Genomic DNA, 16316 nt, shown 5'->3' on the forward strand with positions numbered 1-16316 from the left:
ATGTTGATTTATTATAATAGTTTTTCAGCATTCCAAATGTTATTATAAATAAAATTATATTAAGTTATCAAGACGTTAATTTATATTTACACTTTTTTCTTCAAGAACTAAGAATAAAAATATTTTATAATGATATTGAATTTGTTTTATCTAATTTCACTTCACTGAAATTATTTCTCGTTAACAAAATACTATTTTAATTTTTCAAACTTTCCATGAATATTTTTATTCATCACATTCAATTCCTTTGTTTTTTATTTATGATCAATGTCTTTATTCGAAGAATTATTGTTCATATTATCAACTTGAGTACTTGTTTCTTTGTGATTGTTTATTGTGACCAAATTATTCTCTAAAATGCTTTTTACATTTATTTTCCTAAAAATAACTTGTTTTTTACGTTCTCTAAAAAGACTACTCAACTTGTTTGCATTAATTGGCATTTTATGTTTTAATTTGGATTCCTCTGAATAATTTCTCGAACTTGATGCGGGGTTTGATGCTGACGAATGCTTTTTATTTGTATTCTTATAAAGATGAGGTAAGGTTAATACTTCATTTCTGTATTGTTGAACAGCAGCATTGTTTACTCCATGAGGTCCCAACACTCGTGGTATTTTTTGGAATTCATGAAGATGGCTGTTCTCAGTAATGAACTTATCAATTTGGCTTTTGATAGTGTCAGCAAAAATTGGTTTATAATTATCACTAAAAGGAATGCCAGTAAATGGATCACTCAGTGGTCGACCCCAGAGAGCTTCATTTTCTCCGAATTTTTCTAATGTATGAAAATCTATGATTTTCCCACAAGGCAGAATAATTGGTTGAATCATTATTGTGAATGTTATAGGATCTAAATATTCTTCTGGAATTTCCGTCAAGGTTTTATTTGGAATACTGTAAAAAAAATTTTGATTATTTTCTTTTTGAAACAAAAAATGTAATAATATTAATTTCTTTCATAAATTATAGAACATACTCTTTGTCTTGGATTCCATTTTTCAATTTACAAGTTAAAGCATCTTGACTTGGTATATCACTTTGTACTAAACGTTTGTGAAATTGAAACCATGATTCAGGCAGTTTATTATAAGGAATATGTCCCCAAATTTCAATACGTTTGAGAGCAGCAACAGAATTTTCAGTTCTAGTGATAGTTAGCCTCAGACTTTTTACATTATTTTTAATCTTCTGAGGACCATTCATGTACCTAACTATAAAATCATCATTTATTTTTAATTCATTAGTACTTTCACTTCGGCAAAAAATTATTCCACTATCAGTTATTGATAAATCACCACTGGAAATTTGGTAATAAGATGAATTTCCAACAATAGTACTATTTTCAGTATTTGTTTTTACAAATATTCTAAAACTTTTTGATTTTTGAGCACCAACTGATGGCCAAATTTTAATATGACTCAATTTAATATTACTTATAAAATTAAAATCTATATTTATTGGAGGTTTTATACAAGAATATACTAAAAAACCTTTATCACTATCTAATAATAAATTATTAATGTCATGATCATCATTGCTCGGTTTATCGCATTTGATTTCAGTTTGTAAAAGATGGTGACATAAATTCACTAAAACCATATTTTATATGCAATAAAATTTCGTTATTTTGCATGAAAAAAATAATTAGTAATGAATACTTTATTTATTTAATTTAATAATTACTTAAATACTTTCATTTTAAAATTAATTAGAAACTCTGGTTTTATAATGTAACAATAAAAAATAATCACAGAATAATTAAATGTCAAAAAACAACTGAGATGTTTATGTTGCTTACTGTCTCAGCTGTTTTTCTCTTTCTTTGTCTGACACACAAACTATACGTACTCATTTTCAACCTATCATTTCTCTTCCCTCAAAAATCATGCACAAACTATTGTATAATTATGAGTTTGGAGTTCAGTGTAAATATATTCAAAGCTTGATGCTCTGTTTTAATTGATAATCAGTTTTTATTCGTTTATTTAATAGATTTTTTAATATAGTCATATTTAAAAAGTTTTTTTAATCATTTTTAAACCATGACAGATAACAGAATAATTGATATTATGGAAATTGAACCACGATCTTTGAAACCTCAAATTTCCAATCCATCATCTGTAAGTATTAAAATTTATTTAATTTTTTTTTTTTTTAGAAAATCAACTTTATAAAGGCATAAATAATTATAGAATAATTTTTTCTTAGATAAAAGAAATCTCCAAAGACATTCCAGAAGTCTCCTTACTCATAAATACTAGCCAACCAAGAAATTTACGAACTCCATCTCGCACATTTAATGATCAGGTTTCACAAAATAGATACCAATATAATCAAACAGGATATATTAGTAAAAGTAATCAAGCTTCGAGTTCTCCTTGGAAACCAGAGAGACCTTTAATGCCTATAACCCATATTAACGTTCAACAATCACAGCAAAAAATGCATCCAACACCTGCAATAAGAGATAGAAACCAACAACCAAGAATAAACGAAGTTGAATTAAAAAATCGTAATTATTCACCAGATTTAAGATTAAAATTTTACCAAAAACTCCAAGATTTTCCAAAACAAGTACCTGATAATGTTGTAAAATCTAAAGAAAACGTAAGAACACCTCCAGTAAGAAGACAATTTTCACGACCAATGATTTGTACGTCAGGAGAAGTTTCTAATTTAAGCGAACAGACATCGAACATGAGTAAAAGATCATCTCCCATCAATAAATCTAATAACAGTAGTCATAGAAGCAAAAACAATAGTTACAATAGTAACAATTCTAATAATGATGGTAGTATTAATAAAGATAAACAAAATGTTAATAAAGATAAACAAAATGTTGATAAAGATACTGTTAAACAATTGGCTAATTTAATTAAGAATCAAGCAACACAAATTCAGGGATTAAAAATGCAAATTAATTCTTTAATTGCACTTCAAAAGGAAAAGTTGAAAAATCAGAAGTTAATATCAAAGGTGAGAATAATATTTGCTCTTTATTTTTTACTGAAAAAATCACGAAATATTTTTGTGTAAATCATTTAGTTATAATTAATTATTTATTGTAGGTTCGTTGTATTGATCAAGGGAACAATTCTAAACCTCAGATGATAATGAGACAAAATCAACAAATAACTCAAACTAGTACAAATACAAGCTGTGCTGTAGTAGAAAATAAAATATCAGTTGGTGTTATGACTAGTTTTGAATTTACTTTAAAAAATAAACAATCTGGAAGCGATATTGACGATATTAGACAACGACAACAACAAATCTTGAATACTCATGGAGAGAAAAATAATTTTATTTTACCTCCAAATATTTCTAGTCTTACGAAAAATGATTTAGAACATCATCTTAATAGTCCTAATGAACTTATCAATCAAAATAATTGGTTTAGTTCAAAGTAAGTAGTTGATTTATTTTAATTATATTCATGAAAGATATTTTTCATAAAATCGTTCGATTTAGTGAGATGCAATCAAAAGAACCTTTTGCTCGAAGAATGAATATGGAGCAGAATGGAGGTGTACCATCATTGAATATGCAAGATAAATATTATTTAACTGAAAATAATAATGAAATGCTTCAGTCATCGGTGCAACCTAAAATTGGCTGGACATTTTATAATAATATTTTATGTCAGGTCAATGAAATTTTAAATAATTCTCATGATATTCGTCAACCAACGCAACATCTGTATAACACAATCATGCAACAAAGATCAACAGCTAGGCAACTGAAGTTCTTTGGAGCTAAATTTTCAGACTTAAAAGATATTGTTGCAGCTAATATTAGTCAAAAGTGAATAATTATTATTCATTACTAGTAATTTTCTTCCATCAAGCATTTAAGTGATTAAAATAACTAATTTAAAAATTTTTTTCAGAATTACTGCAACTGTAGATTCATCATATTATCCAAGGGTAAATTATCAGACTAATGCCATTCCTTCAGGAGATTCCATTGATTCAAATACAAGTTTCCATATGCGTAAACTTGCTATGAAGTATCTTGGTAAAAATAATGTTTCTGAATCGATGGTAATGAATGAACAATTGATTAGTAGAGTTTTAATCGATAATGAACATGCTCATAATAATAATTTATCAATGAAAGCAGCATGTAATTATACTGAAAAACATATTATGACTTCGGATGAGAGTCCTTTTAGGCATATTGATGGTAAGATCTTTAGTTAATTTAAGATAAATTATTAATTTTCTGAATTTAATGACTTTGAGGTTTCAGGTCGAAAAAACCATCATTAATATAATCCATATTAAACATCTCAAGTTTAAAACTATAATCCAAACTTCTCAATCATGAGTTTGGCAGGATAATTTATCCATTAAAATTTTATCATTGTTACGAATATTAGTATGTATGTATATTTTTCTACCTTTATTATAAAAGAAAGAAGAAATCTAACGAAGACAATAAATGTATTATAAATGAATTTATTATTAAGAAATTTCGTAAAAGCTTATTTAAATATTTATGCACACTTTGTACTGCCACATAATTTTATTTTATAAAAAATATTTATAGGAAGTTATTGAATAATAAGTGATCCTTACAAACAATTTAAATGATTTACTTAGTTCTGTTATCAGATTTAACTAATAATTGTTGAAGAAAGTTTTTTTTTAAATCTCTGAAGTAAAAAGTCACTGACTTATGAGGGAAATAGTACTTTACGGTAATTATAAGCTATCAGGCATTTTGTTTATAAAAGAAATACCAACTAATTCTATGAAAAATAACGTCTCACTGTTGATTTATTCTGTTTTATAAACGATAAATATAAAATTGAGTTACTTGATAACTTAGATTCATTCCAATGCATAATAAGACTATGTATATAATTAAGAAAATTGGAAGAGCCCACAATATTCTGTCAGTACGATGCAATATTTCAATACCTAAAATTATAATACTTATTTAGATATTTATTTGACAACATATGACAATATAAATTTTAGAACACTTACTTGTGTATCCTAAAAATGTTATGTACAAGTAATATCCTATAGCGACAAGCCATGTTGTGTTTCCAAGAAATCGTGATGTAAAACTATCACTACTTAGTAAACCTAAATAAAATGATTGCATTTAAAAGAGTCAATTCAATTAAATTTAGATATTAAGAATATTGTTCTTACTGGCATATAAACACATTGGGAGAATGTGTAATATTATCAATGGTGGAAAAAAGGCATTTAAATGAATATCAAATGCATATCCCCACTCGACGTCTTGGGTAGTATCATATCGCAAATAACGATTAGCTATATACCTGTAACAAAAACTTTTTAAACTTATAATTCGCTTCTTTAGAATATAGAATTAAAAAAATAATTCATCATCACGTACCATAATAAAGTAGCGATACATATGCCAACACCAATGCAATCAACAAATGTTGTATAGAAAAAGAATTTGATAAATTGAACGAAGCTCAGCCTTAAAACAATCGCAAAGATAATTGACGACAATAATAACCAAAATCCAAGTAATACTAAAAATGCTGGATCATCTCTTGCAAACTGGGATTTTGTTCCTAAAAATAAATTGTTCTTTCAGAGACAATTTACATTAAAAAGTATTACTGTTATATTTGGTTTTTTGCTCAAGTACTTACGCTTTCTATTTTGAAAATTTCTGTACACTTTTTGAGGTGAGACTAATAAATATATAATTTGCCATAGAGCAAACTCAAAGTCCATTTGTTCAAATTTCAAAAGTTTTCGTAAATACTTATAACATTTGGATGCAGCACTTGTGCAATTATGGCGATAGGTAACTGGCATGGGCATATTGGGTGAAGAATTGGAATAAAATAATGGAGAAGATGGTGAATTACATCGACTAATAGGTGGTGATGTGGAGTACTTCATTTTTTGTAATTACTAGGACCTGTAATGTAATAAATAATAAAAATCATTATGAATTTATGACATTTGTAACGTTGTTGTATATATTTTACTTACCTACAATATTAAAAATTAAAAAAAATTTTACAAATTACTAATAATTATGTTAATAATTTTAATATTTATCATTAAATATTTTAATTGGGACATATCATTCCCTAATATTTAGATACATGTAAACACTTAATTTTGTTCCTTCACTAAATGTTTTAATCAATAAATAAACATTAAAATTATAAAATCAAAACTTGAGGAACAACGTCAAAAGTCATTGACCACCAAATCTGTTTTTTTATGAAATATCACACAACTAATTACCACTTTATACCCTTTTTTCATTAGACTTGATGGATAAGAATGTTCATACTGATATTAGACAGTAAAATAACATTAGTTGGAGCAATAAATTAAAAAAAAAACTTACTCCAAAGTTTTTAATTTAACCAATGTGAAATACAATTTTATCAACATCAGCTGAGACAATTCATATGCTGATGTCATAGAACAGAGACACTAAATAGAAATCCAATCCAGAATTCATACACACTCCGATTTGCGTTCCAGTCAAAACATGTCGGTAATAATTTTCACGACCGGAATTTCTATTGATCCACGAGCAGGTGACGCTGTCATTCTCCGTCGGTACTCTACTGGTGCTCCGTCGGTATGACAGCACAGGAGTCATGTCATAGTAGTCTAGTTTTTTTTATCGCTTATCTATTATATAGTTTACCATCTTTTCATGGAAAAAATACTTGACGCTATATTTTTTACTCATCGTTTGTATGCTCTGTAGTCATCACGATTATTCTCTGAGTGTAGAATAAAAACAAATTGTTTAAAATAAAAAAATTATTTAGAACTAATTATCTATCATTATTATTAATTATTAATTGTTAATTATACAATTGCAATTAATTTACATTGTAGCTCAATTTCCTTTCCTTGAGGCTACAAGACTACACTCAGTCTCATGATATAATTTATTCGAATTTGGATTTAATTTTACACCTGTGTAACACAGGTGTAAAGTACACACCTTAGTATTTATTGACGACTTCGCCATATGATGCAATTGTCGTTCACATATTTTATTATTTATGTAATTTCCTATTGAATAACTTTCAATATCTATCTTGTAAAGTTCTTCAACCATAATCTTTGAAAATTGAAAGTAATAAAAGTAGCTGAGGTTCGTCACCAATGCACGTGGAATACTTACATCTTGGGTGGTCTCATTTTTAGCATACTGTTGTCGGTGAAAGAGCCGTTGTCCAACTACACATCAATTTTTTTATAAGAATTTGTATTTCTGACCACCAAAAATGATTCATTCTTTGTTATAACTAAGCTTTGTTATAACTTACATTTATATGATTTTTACAAAAAAATTTTGTTCACATCTGAATAGAAATGTGAAATATTCGAATAAAAATTTAGTTCAAATTTAAATTTTAGATCAAAACAAAAAAAAACACTTCTATTTAAAGCTGTTGACATATTATGTTTACAAAATTAAACTTTTATATTTTTATTTTAAGTTTAAAGTTAATTTTTTTTTTAAATATTATATAATATTTATCATTTTCAAAAAATGGAACTGGTCGAAGTTTGTACCCAAAAAAAATATAATTCACCTCCTTCTTATCCTCCCAATTTATCTTTACACACAAAAGTATTTAAATTAAATAGATTTTAATTCTAATAATGAAATAAATTGTTTTAATCTAATTTATACAATTAACTTTATCAAAGAACCAGACTCAAAAATGTATAAAAAAATACATCCAACCCCCTAAAGTATTATCATTTGCTCCAAAAAAAATCTATTGGCCTCCATCAGCTCGCTTCGATGCTCATACAACCTATTATGAATCTTTTCTAAAAAATAATACCCACTTTATCCGACCAAAAGCCTTCCGAACTCCAGAAAGTATAAATATATCTAACGCAAAGTTTGAAGATGGTACAACACATAAATTAGCTTATCAACCAGTTTGGGAAGTCGTTAAAGCCAAGCCCATTATACCATCACGCAGGTCAGATAATTCTTAGAAATTTTTCCAAATCAAATATTTCCGTTTATAAATTTTTTCATGTTTTTAATGAAGAAAGTTGGTGTCTCATGGACCCTTTGAAACGACAACAACCAATCGTGTTGACTTTATACCCAAGTACGTTGAAAAACCGGAAATAGTAATTCCATGTGGCAATATTCGAACTTCCAATGCACCTCTGGATGGTACTACAACTTCAGGGATTTCTTACATCCATCCAGGAATTTTCAAACCATCAGAAAGCTTTAAACCTCGTATAAAATATATCCCTCCTGAAGAACCAGCAGTCAAGGAAACTACACATAAGCTTAGCTATCAGCCATTACCAATTGGAGTAAGAGAAAAATATCCTTGGGCTGAAAAACACATTTATAAGTTAATATTGTAGTAAATTAGACTATCTTAAATAGCAATTAATTGTTTTAAATATTATGTAATATTTCAGGCCACCTGAAGCTTCAATAGAAGCTTCAACAACATATTCAGAAAACTTTATTGAAATCGATAAACCTCTGAAGGAGAAACCAATTATTCCATCTAGCAATACAGATTGGTGGCAAGGGAACAGAGAATTTATTGGAGTTTCCTGCTACAATCAAGACTTTATTCCTAGGCCACCTGAGCCAGTAATAATTAAAATTCCTGATGGAAATATAAGATTATCTGATAAAAAAATGGCTGATGAAACAACCAGCAAGGTCAAAACTTTAAATAATTTACTGTAACAATTGTGTAATAAGTAAATCAATTTTTCTTAACTGTTTAATACTTTGCTATTTCAGTTAAGTTATAGACCAGTTTTCGTTCAAAAAAGGCAATTAATTCGACCAATGTACAAAAGCAGGCTGATGGCCGAAGGTTCAATGCAATCGACAACAACCAATCGCATTGATTTTCAACCTAAAATGCGTGAAAAACCTGAAATTGTAATTCCTTCTGATAATATTCGTAATTCGAACAAACCCTTCGATGGTGTTACAACATCTGCTATGGCTTATATGAACCATGGGCCTTTTTTGCCTCCTCAAAGCTTCAAACCAACTCGAGAATATCACAAGTAAGATACTGAAACAATAAAAAAATTTCAATTTTGATATTTTATTGATTTCTTGAATGACATAAAAGATCTCCATCAAAACTGGAAGATGAAACAGTGAATAAATTATCATACAAACCTTGGGGTGTGAAACCTCGAGAAGATTATTCGTGGGCTAGAAAAGCTTCATACCAACCTCCCAAAGAACCAATGATTGGTGACTCAACTTATCATTCAAGTTTTGGTCCTCCAGGATATTTCATTGAAGAATGTGAAAATAAATAATAACTAAAATATTAAGATAAATGTGATGAAACATTAAATAGAAAAAATTTTGAATAATTAAAGTAAGTATTGAGTCAACACAATCATTTTTGAGCTTAAAATTTATTTCATTGCACGTACAAGGTTGTGCCATCTTACATTAATTGTACACTAAACAATTACAGTTATAATTATCAATATTAATGTTATTTTATTTTTAATATCATTATTATTGAAGATACAAATAATTAATTATTAAATCTTATTCTTAAGATAATTAACAATGGCCGGCAAATTTTTTCTTTTCCTTTAAATGATCTTATTATTAATAAAATAAATTCTAATCTTTGATTAAAATGATAACGTAACTTTCATTCTGAATTTAGTTAATCATAAATAGTTTATTCAGACCATCGCAAGTGATATATCATATAAATGATAAATATTTGAGAGATCAAAATAGTTTGTCTACTGATAAATCTATCATATTTTCTATTTAGGTAATTCTCTGTTAAATTTTCAACATTCATAAATTTTTTAAAATTATCTTTATTAAATATTTAATTGTAAAATGGACGTTGCTTTCATTCATTAGCGTTCTTCTTAGGCCTTTTATTATTTGTTCGAAATAAAATTTACAAAATAACATTCATTTCCTCAAACTCTCATTATTACAATTCTTTTTGTATGATTAAATATTTTTTCCTTGATTTAATTTTTTTTTATAGTTTTTCGATTTTGTAAGAATAGCCGAGTTTTAACAATTTTATTTTATTTTCTATATCACAAAAAGTGTCAATAAATTTCGAATAGTTCTAACGATTTTTAAAATTTTTATTTCCATCTAAGGCACATGATTGTCAAAAAATTTTTGTAATTTCTAACGTCAACATTTATTATTATTATTATTTTTGTAAATTACAGAAATCGTTATTGAATTGTTTTAAATTGATGAAGTCGAATGAAAGTCAAAAATAGTATCGAAATATTTTTTTTTCATAAACAATTATTACATAAAAATATAACATAAAACTTAGAAAAAAATTCCCAAACCTCTGTACAGTCAATTGAACAAAAAAAGATAAAAATATCTAATGAATAAAAAAACTTGGTTAAAAATGTTAATTAATAAAAACTATTACAATATAGACTGTATCTACACTTTGGGACAAAAAAATAAATGTATATAATTAACAAAAATTATTATTCTTTTCATAATTTTTTTTCTTTTATCTTCAAATATTTTTAACAAACGTCATGTTGCCTACAGCATAAAAATAATTCTAGGGAAAGTAATGAATCACTTAAAAAAAAGCCTCAGTTGCAATATCTTATCTCAAAAAATTGTTATAAACTTTTTAAAGTACGTGTAAAATATATTTTTTCTTATTTCAAACAACGATAAAAAGTATAAATATAAAAACAGCAGCACCAAGAGGTGATATTGCACTCAACAGAATATTGAAAAAACGAAGAAAAAAAGGAACAATAAAAATAATTTATTTCTTATCAAGTGACCATTACCATCCCTAATTCTTATAATGTAATCTCTTGTATTTTTAAAGGCTATTTTGGTTGTGCAACAATAATAAACCCACGTACATACCTATTGGGGCTTGTACGACTGCATAAAGTCAGTAAATCCGAAGCCATTGAGGTGATCCAAGCTGAGGTTCTCATCGATGGAAGGCAAATCACCATGGCCCATTAAATCCACATAATCCATGTCATTTGGTCGTCCGACACTTGACTGACCGAGTCCCGGAGCGTAGCTGTACGACAGAAACACAACCCCAATCACTGGCAATCCTCAAATATTATAAAAAAAAAAAAAAAGAGAAAAAACTTTTCAACAATCTATTTTTTAAATTAATTATTTGAGCCAGAATAGCCGATACAACACGCCCAAAGCTTTCAAAAACAACCACAAGATAAAAGAAGTATTTTATGGACGCGTGCAATATGTTAGTAAAATTTTTAGAAAAAATAGATTTTTTTTTGTTATTAAAGTTTGCAAGTCTACCCACCAATCTTTTTCATCACGATTGCCAGTTAATTATTTGGAGTTGCGTTCTGTATTAAAATTGTAAAATAACAAGCTTTTGCATGTGGTTGTACCGGCTTGCTCCAGGCCTTTGCCCATTTTAATTATTTTTTTTTGTTTTTTTTTTTTTTTCTAAATAATTGTTTGATAAAAACACTCAAAAACTTATCTTAAATTATACTATTACATACAATAAAGTTAATAATAAAGTGATTTTTCATTGCTACGAAGTACGTGTTATGATCGTTAAAAATTTCTTCCATTCGAGTTCTAAGTAAACAAATAGTCATATAAATGACTCTTTATGTTCAAATTTCAGATCTTCATACTGTTAATCCTAGAAGGATTTAAAAATATTTATTCGTGTTAGCTGCCCATTAATTAATTATTTGAATAGTGTCAACAAGTATCAGCTATTTGTTTTACATTTTTTGTTGAATGTCAAAGGCAATAATTATATAGCTCATTTAATATATAATAAAGCTAATCGAATAATAAGTGAGTGAATACATAATCAATTGATTAATATCATTGTGAAAACATTGACTTTGTAAAAAAATATTTTTATCAAAAAGAATAAATTTCATGATCAAACAGTTCGATTTTTCATGTATAAAAGATGTAAAAAATCTAGCTTATTGAGAATGAGATAAGAGAATACTGATATTGCATTAGAATGTTACAAAGACGCCAAGAATTCTATCTCAGTAAGTATCTCAGTAATCATTAAATAAACATGAAAATAATTTCCTTTTAAATAGTTTACCAATAAATTCTATCAATTTTGTTCTTAATTCTTAGCATCTTTAATATACAAATCGGTAGCCGGCAGTTGATTTACATCCACGGTACTGACCTAGACGCAACAGACGGAGTATCTCGAGTTACTGATGGATCTGGACTGTGTGCTTGAAACATTGTTGAAGGTGTTGCTGGATAGCTACCACCAGGACCACCTTGACTACCACCACTAACTCCGACAATTGATGAATGAGATGGTGTTTGACCTCCGACACATGGACCACCCCATCCAGGTACATGTGTTACCAATAAAGGTTTTACATATCCATTGTTTGTAGTTGGTTGATTTTCTATCAATATTAACCATTGTAAGTCTACTTCTTTGATTTTTCAATTTATTACAATAAAACTCACCTGCAAATGGTGTGTAATATCTAGAAAAAACTTGATCTTTTGGACGATCTGGATAAAGGTATAGTAGATGTTGGAGATCAGAAATCCTATCGGCCAGACTTCTAATTGCGAAATCCTTGCTCGTAAATGGTTGAAGCATAAAAACTTCAGTTTGATCTGCGTAAAAAATTTCCAATAAATTTAGATTAAATTCGATGAAAAAAAAAGTATTTTAATGGTTAATATGTTGAATTATTATTAAGATTAAAATGTGGTTTTACCTCCAACCCAAGCGATAGTAACTCCTCCAAGCTCCGAATCCGAAAACCGCATGAGGAAAGTTCCAGAAGGACAACTGGCAAGCATTTCTTCAGCTTGTTTTTTTCTGATAAATCCAAGAATACATCCGTCATTCCAGGGACTTTTTAAATGCTCTCTCGTGAGTTTCATCACAGCATAAAACCATTCCCAGAAGGTAAAATTTCTTTCAGGCAACGGTTCTTTACAAAATTGTGCCCAACTAAGAAGAACATTCGAATAATCTTGATCGCCACCACCGTGACCACCTCTAAAAACTTTTTCGGCAAGAAATCGCAAGCTATCTTCCATCAAAGGACGTCCGGTAGCAGATCTAAATTTAACATTCAAAGCTTCAGCTACTTGGCCCCAAGGAACTTTGTCTGGTACTGCAAAAGGCACTCTTCCAGGTTCTGCAAATGCATTATCCCACGTAACAGTAGCCCAAGCATGTGGTTCCTGATTTCCATGGACGATGACAACCACTGGAAGACTCAGTGTCCACACTTGAAACACCAGTTCTCCTCCACCAACGTTAAATTGTGATTGAAATAATAGAGAAAACTTCTCATCCATCACTGACTCAGTTCCTTTTTTTTCAGCTCTTTTGATCTTCTTTAATGCCATGTTACGGAAACTCACAGACAACTGTCGTGTCGCTTGATGATATTCCATAGTTCCAGTATTATTCAAAATGTCTCCACTAGCTTCACCACTCTTAGCCATTTTGTCACTCTTCAACATAGCATTTGCCTGTGCTTCACTAATGATACTGACCTTAACTACAGGTGGATTCATATGAACATTTAATTTGCCTCCGACGAGTAATCTAACTGTACTGGTAAATCGTGTGTTTGTCTTCATTACCTGAGGTGGTTGCTTTTCAATTATAAAGGTACTAGTAACTAACGAGCTTAATAATTGAGTAATTTGTGAATTTAAGGTGGGAAGAATATCCTGAACACCTGGAGGATCAAGAGCTAATTTTAATTTCAGCCTTTCCGCTTCTTTAATTTGTTGACGATTTAACCAAATTAACTCTGCCAAACTTTCACACCATTCTTGGATAGCATCTAAATTACTATTAAATGGAGCTCCATTTCCAGCAAGTTGTTGATGTCTCTTCCACCTGATTAATTCATCGTCTAAAACTCGCGACTGTAAGCTATTTAGTCTGCTAATCGTGTCCTTCAACTTGTCTGCAAGTGTCAATCGAAGCTGCATTAAATTAGCGACTTTGTGATTGAGTAATTGTTCTTGTTGATCTTTCTGCCGGCGAATTTTTTTCTCAGCTTCAATACTTTGTTGACTCTGAGGATGAGTAGCTAATTGTTGAAGATGGGCATTGAGTTTTGTACATTCATGATAACTGATAGCAAATGCTTCTTGTTCTTGCTCCATTTTCCTCAGATCTTCTCCAGTTTCTTGAGTTCTTCGACGAAGAGCATCTAATTGTTGGTCTATCTCGGGTACAGCATCTCCAACCATCAAACCAACCCTTCCATGCGTTATACTCATCAATGTTCCTCCAAGATTTTCTGCCTGTGCTACCAACTTCATTTCTGTACCAAGACAATGACGAATTATTCGAAAAAGTGTCCCAGGATTTGAACTATATCGTTGTCTGAATGTTTTAGCAGCCTCTAATAATTTTAGCTTTGTCAAAAAAAGGTCCTCTGTGTTCAATGATGCAGCTTTTGTTTCTAATTCTTGGATCAGTGAAGCAACTAAATTAGTTATGTATTGTTCATATTGAGGATTATCTGGTTCAATATCAGTCCACATTTTTTCTTCAATCCATGATGATAAAAAGTGACGTACTTCAATAGGAAAGTGTTCACCATAGACAGATCTTATTTGCTCAAGAGCCTGCTGGGGCAATTGCTGAGCTTTTGTCCACAGCGCCATGGTAAATAGACTTTTCAATCCAGGACCTAAAATAAAATAATTGATTATTAATTTAAAATTTCTACTCCCTCTTTCTCTCTTTAACTTACAAATTTAAAAATATCTCATGACCTTCGCGAGTATTAAAAATTCATTTTTAACATCAGGACATGATGAATCTTCGTAGCGAATTTATTTATTTAACGTTTAATTAAACAATCAAACAACAAAATGGAATATATACTTCTATATTCCGGCACAAAAAAGGGGGATTTCGTGGAATATAAGAAAAACGATTATTATAAAGAATGTGCAGAGATAGATCCTTCAGCGTCCTCAGAAATAAAATCCTGACGTGCAAAGACGCGTGACGTACACGATAACGCGTAGCAAACAGATAAGACGCGGGGTAAGGAGACTAATTCTTAACAATATATATATGCGAATAGAAGTAGTGATGAATGGTAACCTTCATAATAAAACTTACCTCAACGAGTCCCGCTAAACGGGACCAAAACTGGCGGGAGACTGCGTCAATTATTCAACAAGCTTTCTATCCCTTTACAACAAATTTAATCCTTACTTTATTACGACTGTACGATTGTAGATTCACACTCTTAGTACTTGTTTTTTTTTACGCTTTTTTCGTCGCCTGCTCGGTCAACCCGTTCTTGCTCGGACGAGCTACCGCGGCGGAGTGCGCGGCGATCGAGGAATTCTGAGAATTCTGTACCGTAAGTGTCGTCTTTCACGGGCAAATGGTGGGAGTTATGATCACGTGATCCATCCCCAAGCATAAGGACGCATGCGCTCGCAAAATTACGCAGAGGCATGGAAAGTTTCAGCAGAAAAGCGCCTCTATCGTTTAAACTTTCGAATCAACACCTGAATGCTTGAAAAGAGAAGAAAAATGGAGGGAGCACAAAAAGTAAAATAATTATATTTATAGAAAGGGACAGGTATAAATAATAAAAGCATGTTATAAATAACTAGTCATTAAATAGTAATTATAAGTCTCACTTTCTTCAATAAACGAAATATTATTTGTACATTGATTTTTAAATTGGTCCTTTGTTATCATACCATCAACAAAAAGGACAATAGTCAGGTATACGGATAAGGATTAACATTGAACTTAAATATTTATGAGAAGATTATTACAAAACCTTACTTTTACAATGAGGATTATTGAAATGTTCAGTGTGCAATTTTAAAATCCAATTTGTAGATTTTCCAAAAAATTATTATATTTCTTGTTAGTTTCTCCTGAAAAACAAACCGCTTGTTGTCTAAATTACTACCTTCAGTACTATTAGTGATCATTATCTTCGTGCGAAATAAACCAGTAAAGTCAAGTATTGATATTTTCCCTCTACACAAAAATATATATATTTGTTGTTGTAAATGTATTAATTATAAAATTTATTATAACCCATAAAAATGATAATTATATAATGGTATTGTTTTCCGAATAAAACAATAATTATTTTTTAAAAATAAATGATATATTTGGTGTGGAAAGTCAATATAATCAATAAAATCAAAGAGATTAAAATTTCACTGTATACAATAATAGGAAAATTATCTTTTAATGATTTTATTTGACCTTATTTTTTAGTTGGAAAAAAGCTTTCTAATTACAAAAAATAATGATAAGA

At 29.4% G+C, this 16316-nt stretch overlaps 5 protein-coding genes across 6 annotated transcripts; 2 read left to right on the plus strand and 3 right to left on the minus strand.

The window, feature by feature from the left end:
- Positions 1-116: 116 nt before the first annotated feature.
- On the minus strand, positions 117-1994 carry LOC118067249 (RING finger protein 37). The gene is made up of 2 exons (XM_035083893.1): positions 980-1994; positions 117-897 (listed from the first exon to the last, which is right to left on the minus strand). The coding sequence occupies exons 1-2, from the start codon at positions 1600-1602 to the stop codon at positions 255-257; spliced, it is 1266 nt and encodes a 421-aa protein (XP_034939784.1). The 5' UTR covers positions 1603-1994; the 3' UTR covers positions 117-254.
- LOC118067247 (probable serine/threonine-protein kinase DDB_G0282963) lies at positions 1938-4433 on the plus strand. Its single transcript, XM_035083892.1, has 6 exons — positions 1938-2123; positions 2212-2979; positions 3072-3409; positions 3475-3807; positions 3893-4188; positions 4255-4433. The coding sequence occupies exons 1-6, from the start codon at positions 2046-2048 to the stop codon at positions 4272-4274; spliced, it is 1833 nt and encodes a 610-aa protein (XP_034939783.1). The 5' UTR covers positions 1938-2045; the 3' UTR covers positions 4275-4433.
- A 321-nt stretch (positions 4434-4754) lies between these two features.
- Positions 4755-6480, minus strand: Unc50 (Unc50 RNA binding protein). Of its 2 annotated transcripts, none has more exons than XM_035083882.1 (6): positions 6364-6480; positions 5648-5922; positions 5380-5566; positions 5169-5302; positions 4998-5099; positions 4755-4928 (listed from the first exon to the last, which is right to left on the minus strand). In XM_035083882.1, exons 2-6 carry the CDS (start codon positions 5901-5903, stop codon positions 4795-4797), a joined length of 813 nt encoding a protein of 270 aa, XP_034939773.1. In that variant the 5' UTR covers positions 5904-5922; positions 6364-6480; the 3' UTR covers positions 4755-4794. The 2 variants fall into 2 exon arrangements, with proteins under 2 accessions (XP_034939773.1, XP_034939772.1); XM_035083881.1 differs by having other exon boundaries at positions 5997-6443.
- A 1053-nt stretch (positions 6481-7533) lies between these two features.
- Positions 7534-9374, plus strand: LOC118067237 (uncharacterized). The gene is made up of 6 exons (XM_035083880.1): positions 7534-7614; positions 7695-7978; positions 8051-8371; positions 8442-8694; positions 8779-9053; positions 9122-9374. The coding sequence occupies exons 1-6, from the start codon at positions 7534-7536 to the stop codon at positions 9315-9317; spliced, it is 1410 nt and encodes a 469-aa protein (XP_034939771.1). The 3' UTR covers positions 9318-9374.
- Positions 9375-10012: 638 nt separating this feature from the next.
- Stat92E (Signal transducer and transcription activator Stat92E) lies at positions 10013-15392 on the minus strand. Its single transcript, XM_035083895.1, has 5 exons — positions 15146-15392; positions 12756-14705; positions 12496-12651; positions 12197-12431; positions 10013-11068 (listed from the first exon to the last, which is right to left on the minus strand). The coding sequence occupies exons 2-5, from the start codon at positions 14677-14679 to the stop codon at positions 10903-10905; spliced, it is 2481 nt and encodes an 826-aa protein (XP_034939786.1). The 5' UTR covers positions 14680-14705; positions 15146-15392; the 3' UTR covers positions 10013-10902.
- Positions 15393-16316: the final 924 nt, after the last annotated feature.

The sequence above is a fragment of the Chelonus insularis genome, unplaced genomic scaffold, assembly GCF_013357705.1.
Source record: "Chelonus insularis isolate UGA/USDA-ARS -01 unplaced genomic scaffold, ASM1335770v1 contig_371_pilon, whole genome shotgun sequence".
NCBI lineage: Eukaryota > Metazoa > Arthropoda > Insecta > Hymenoptera > Braconidae > Chelonus > Chelonus insularis.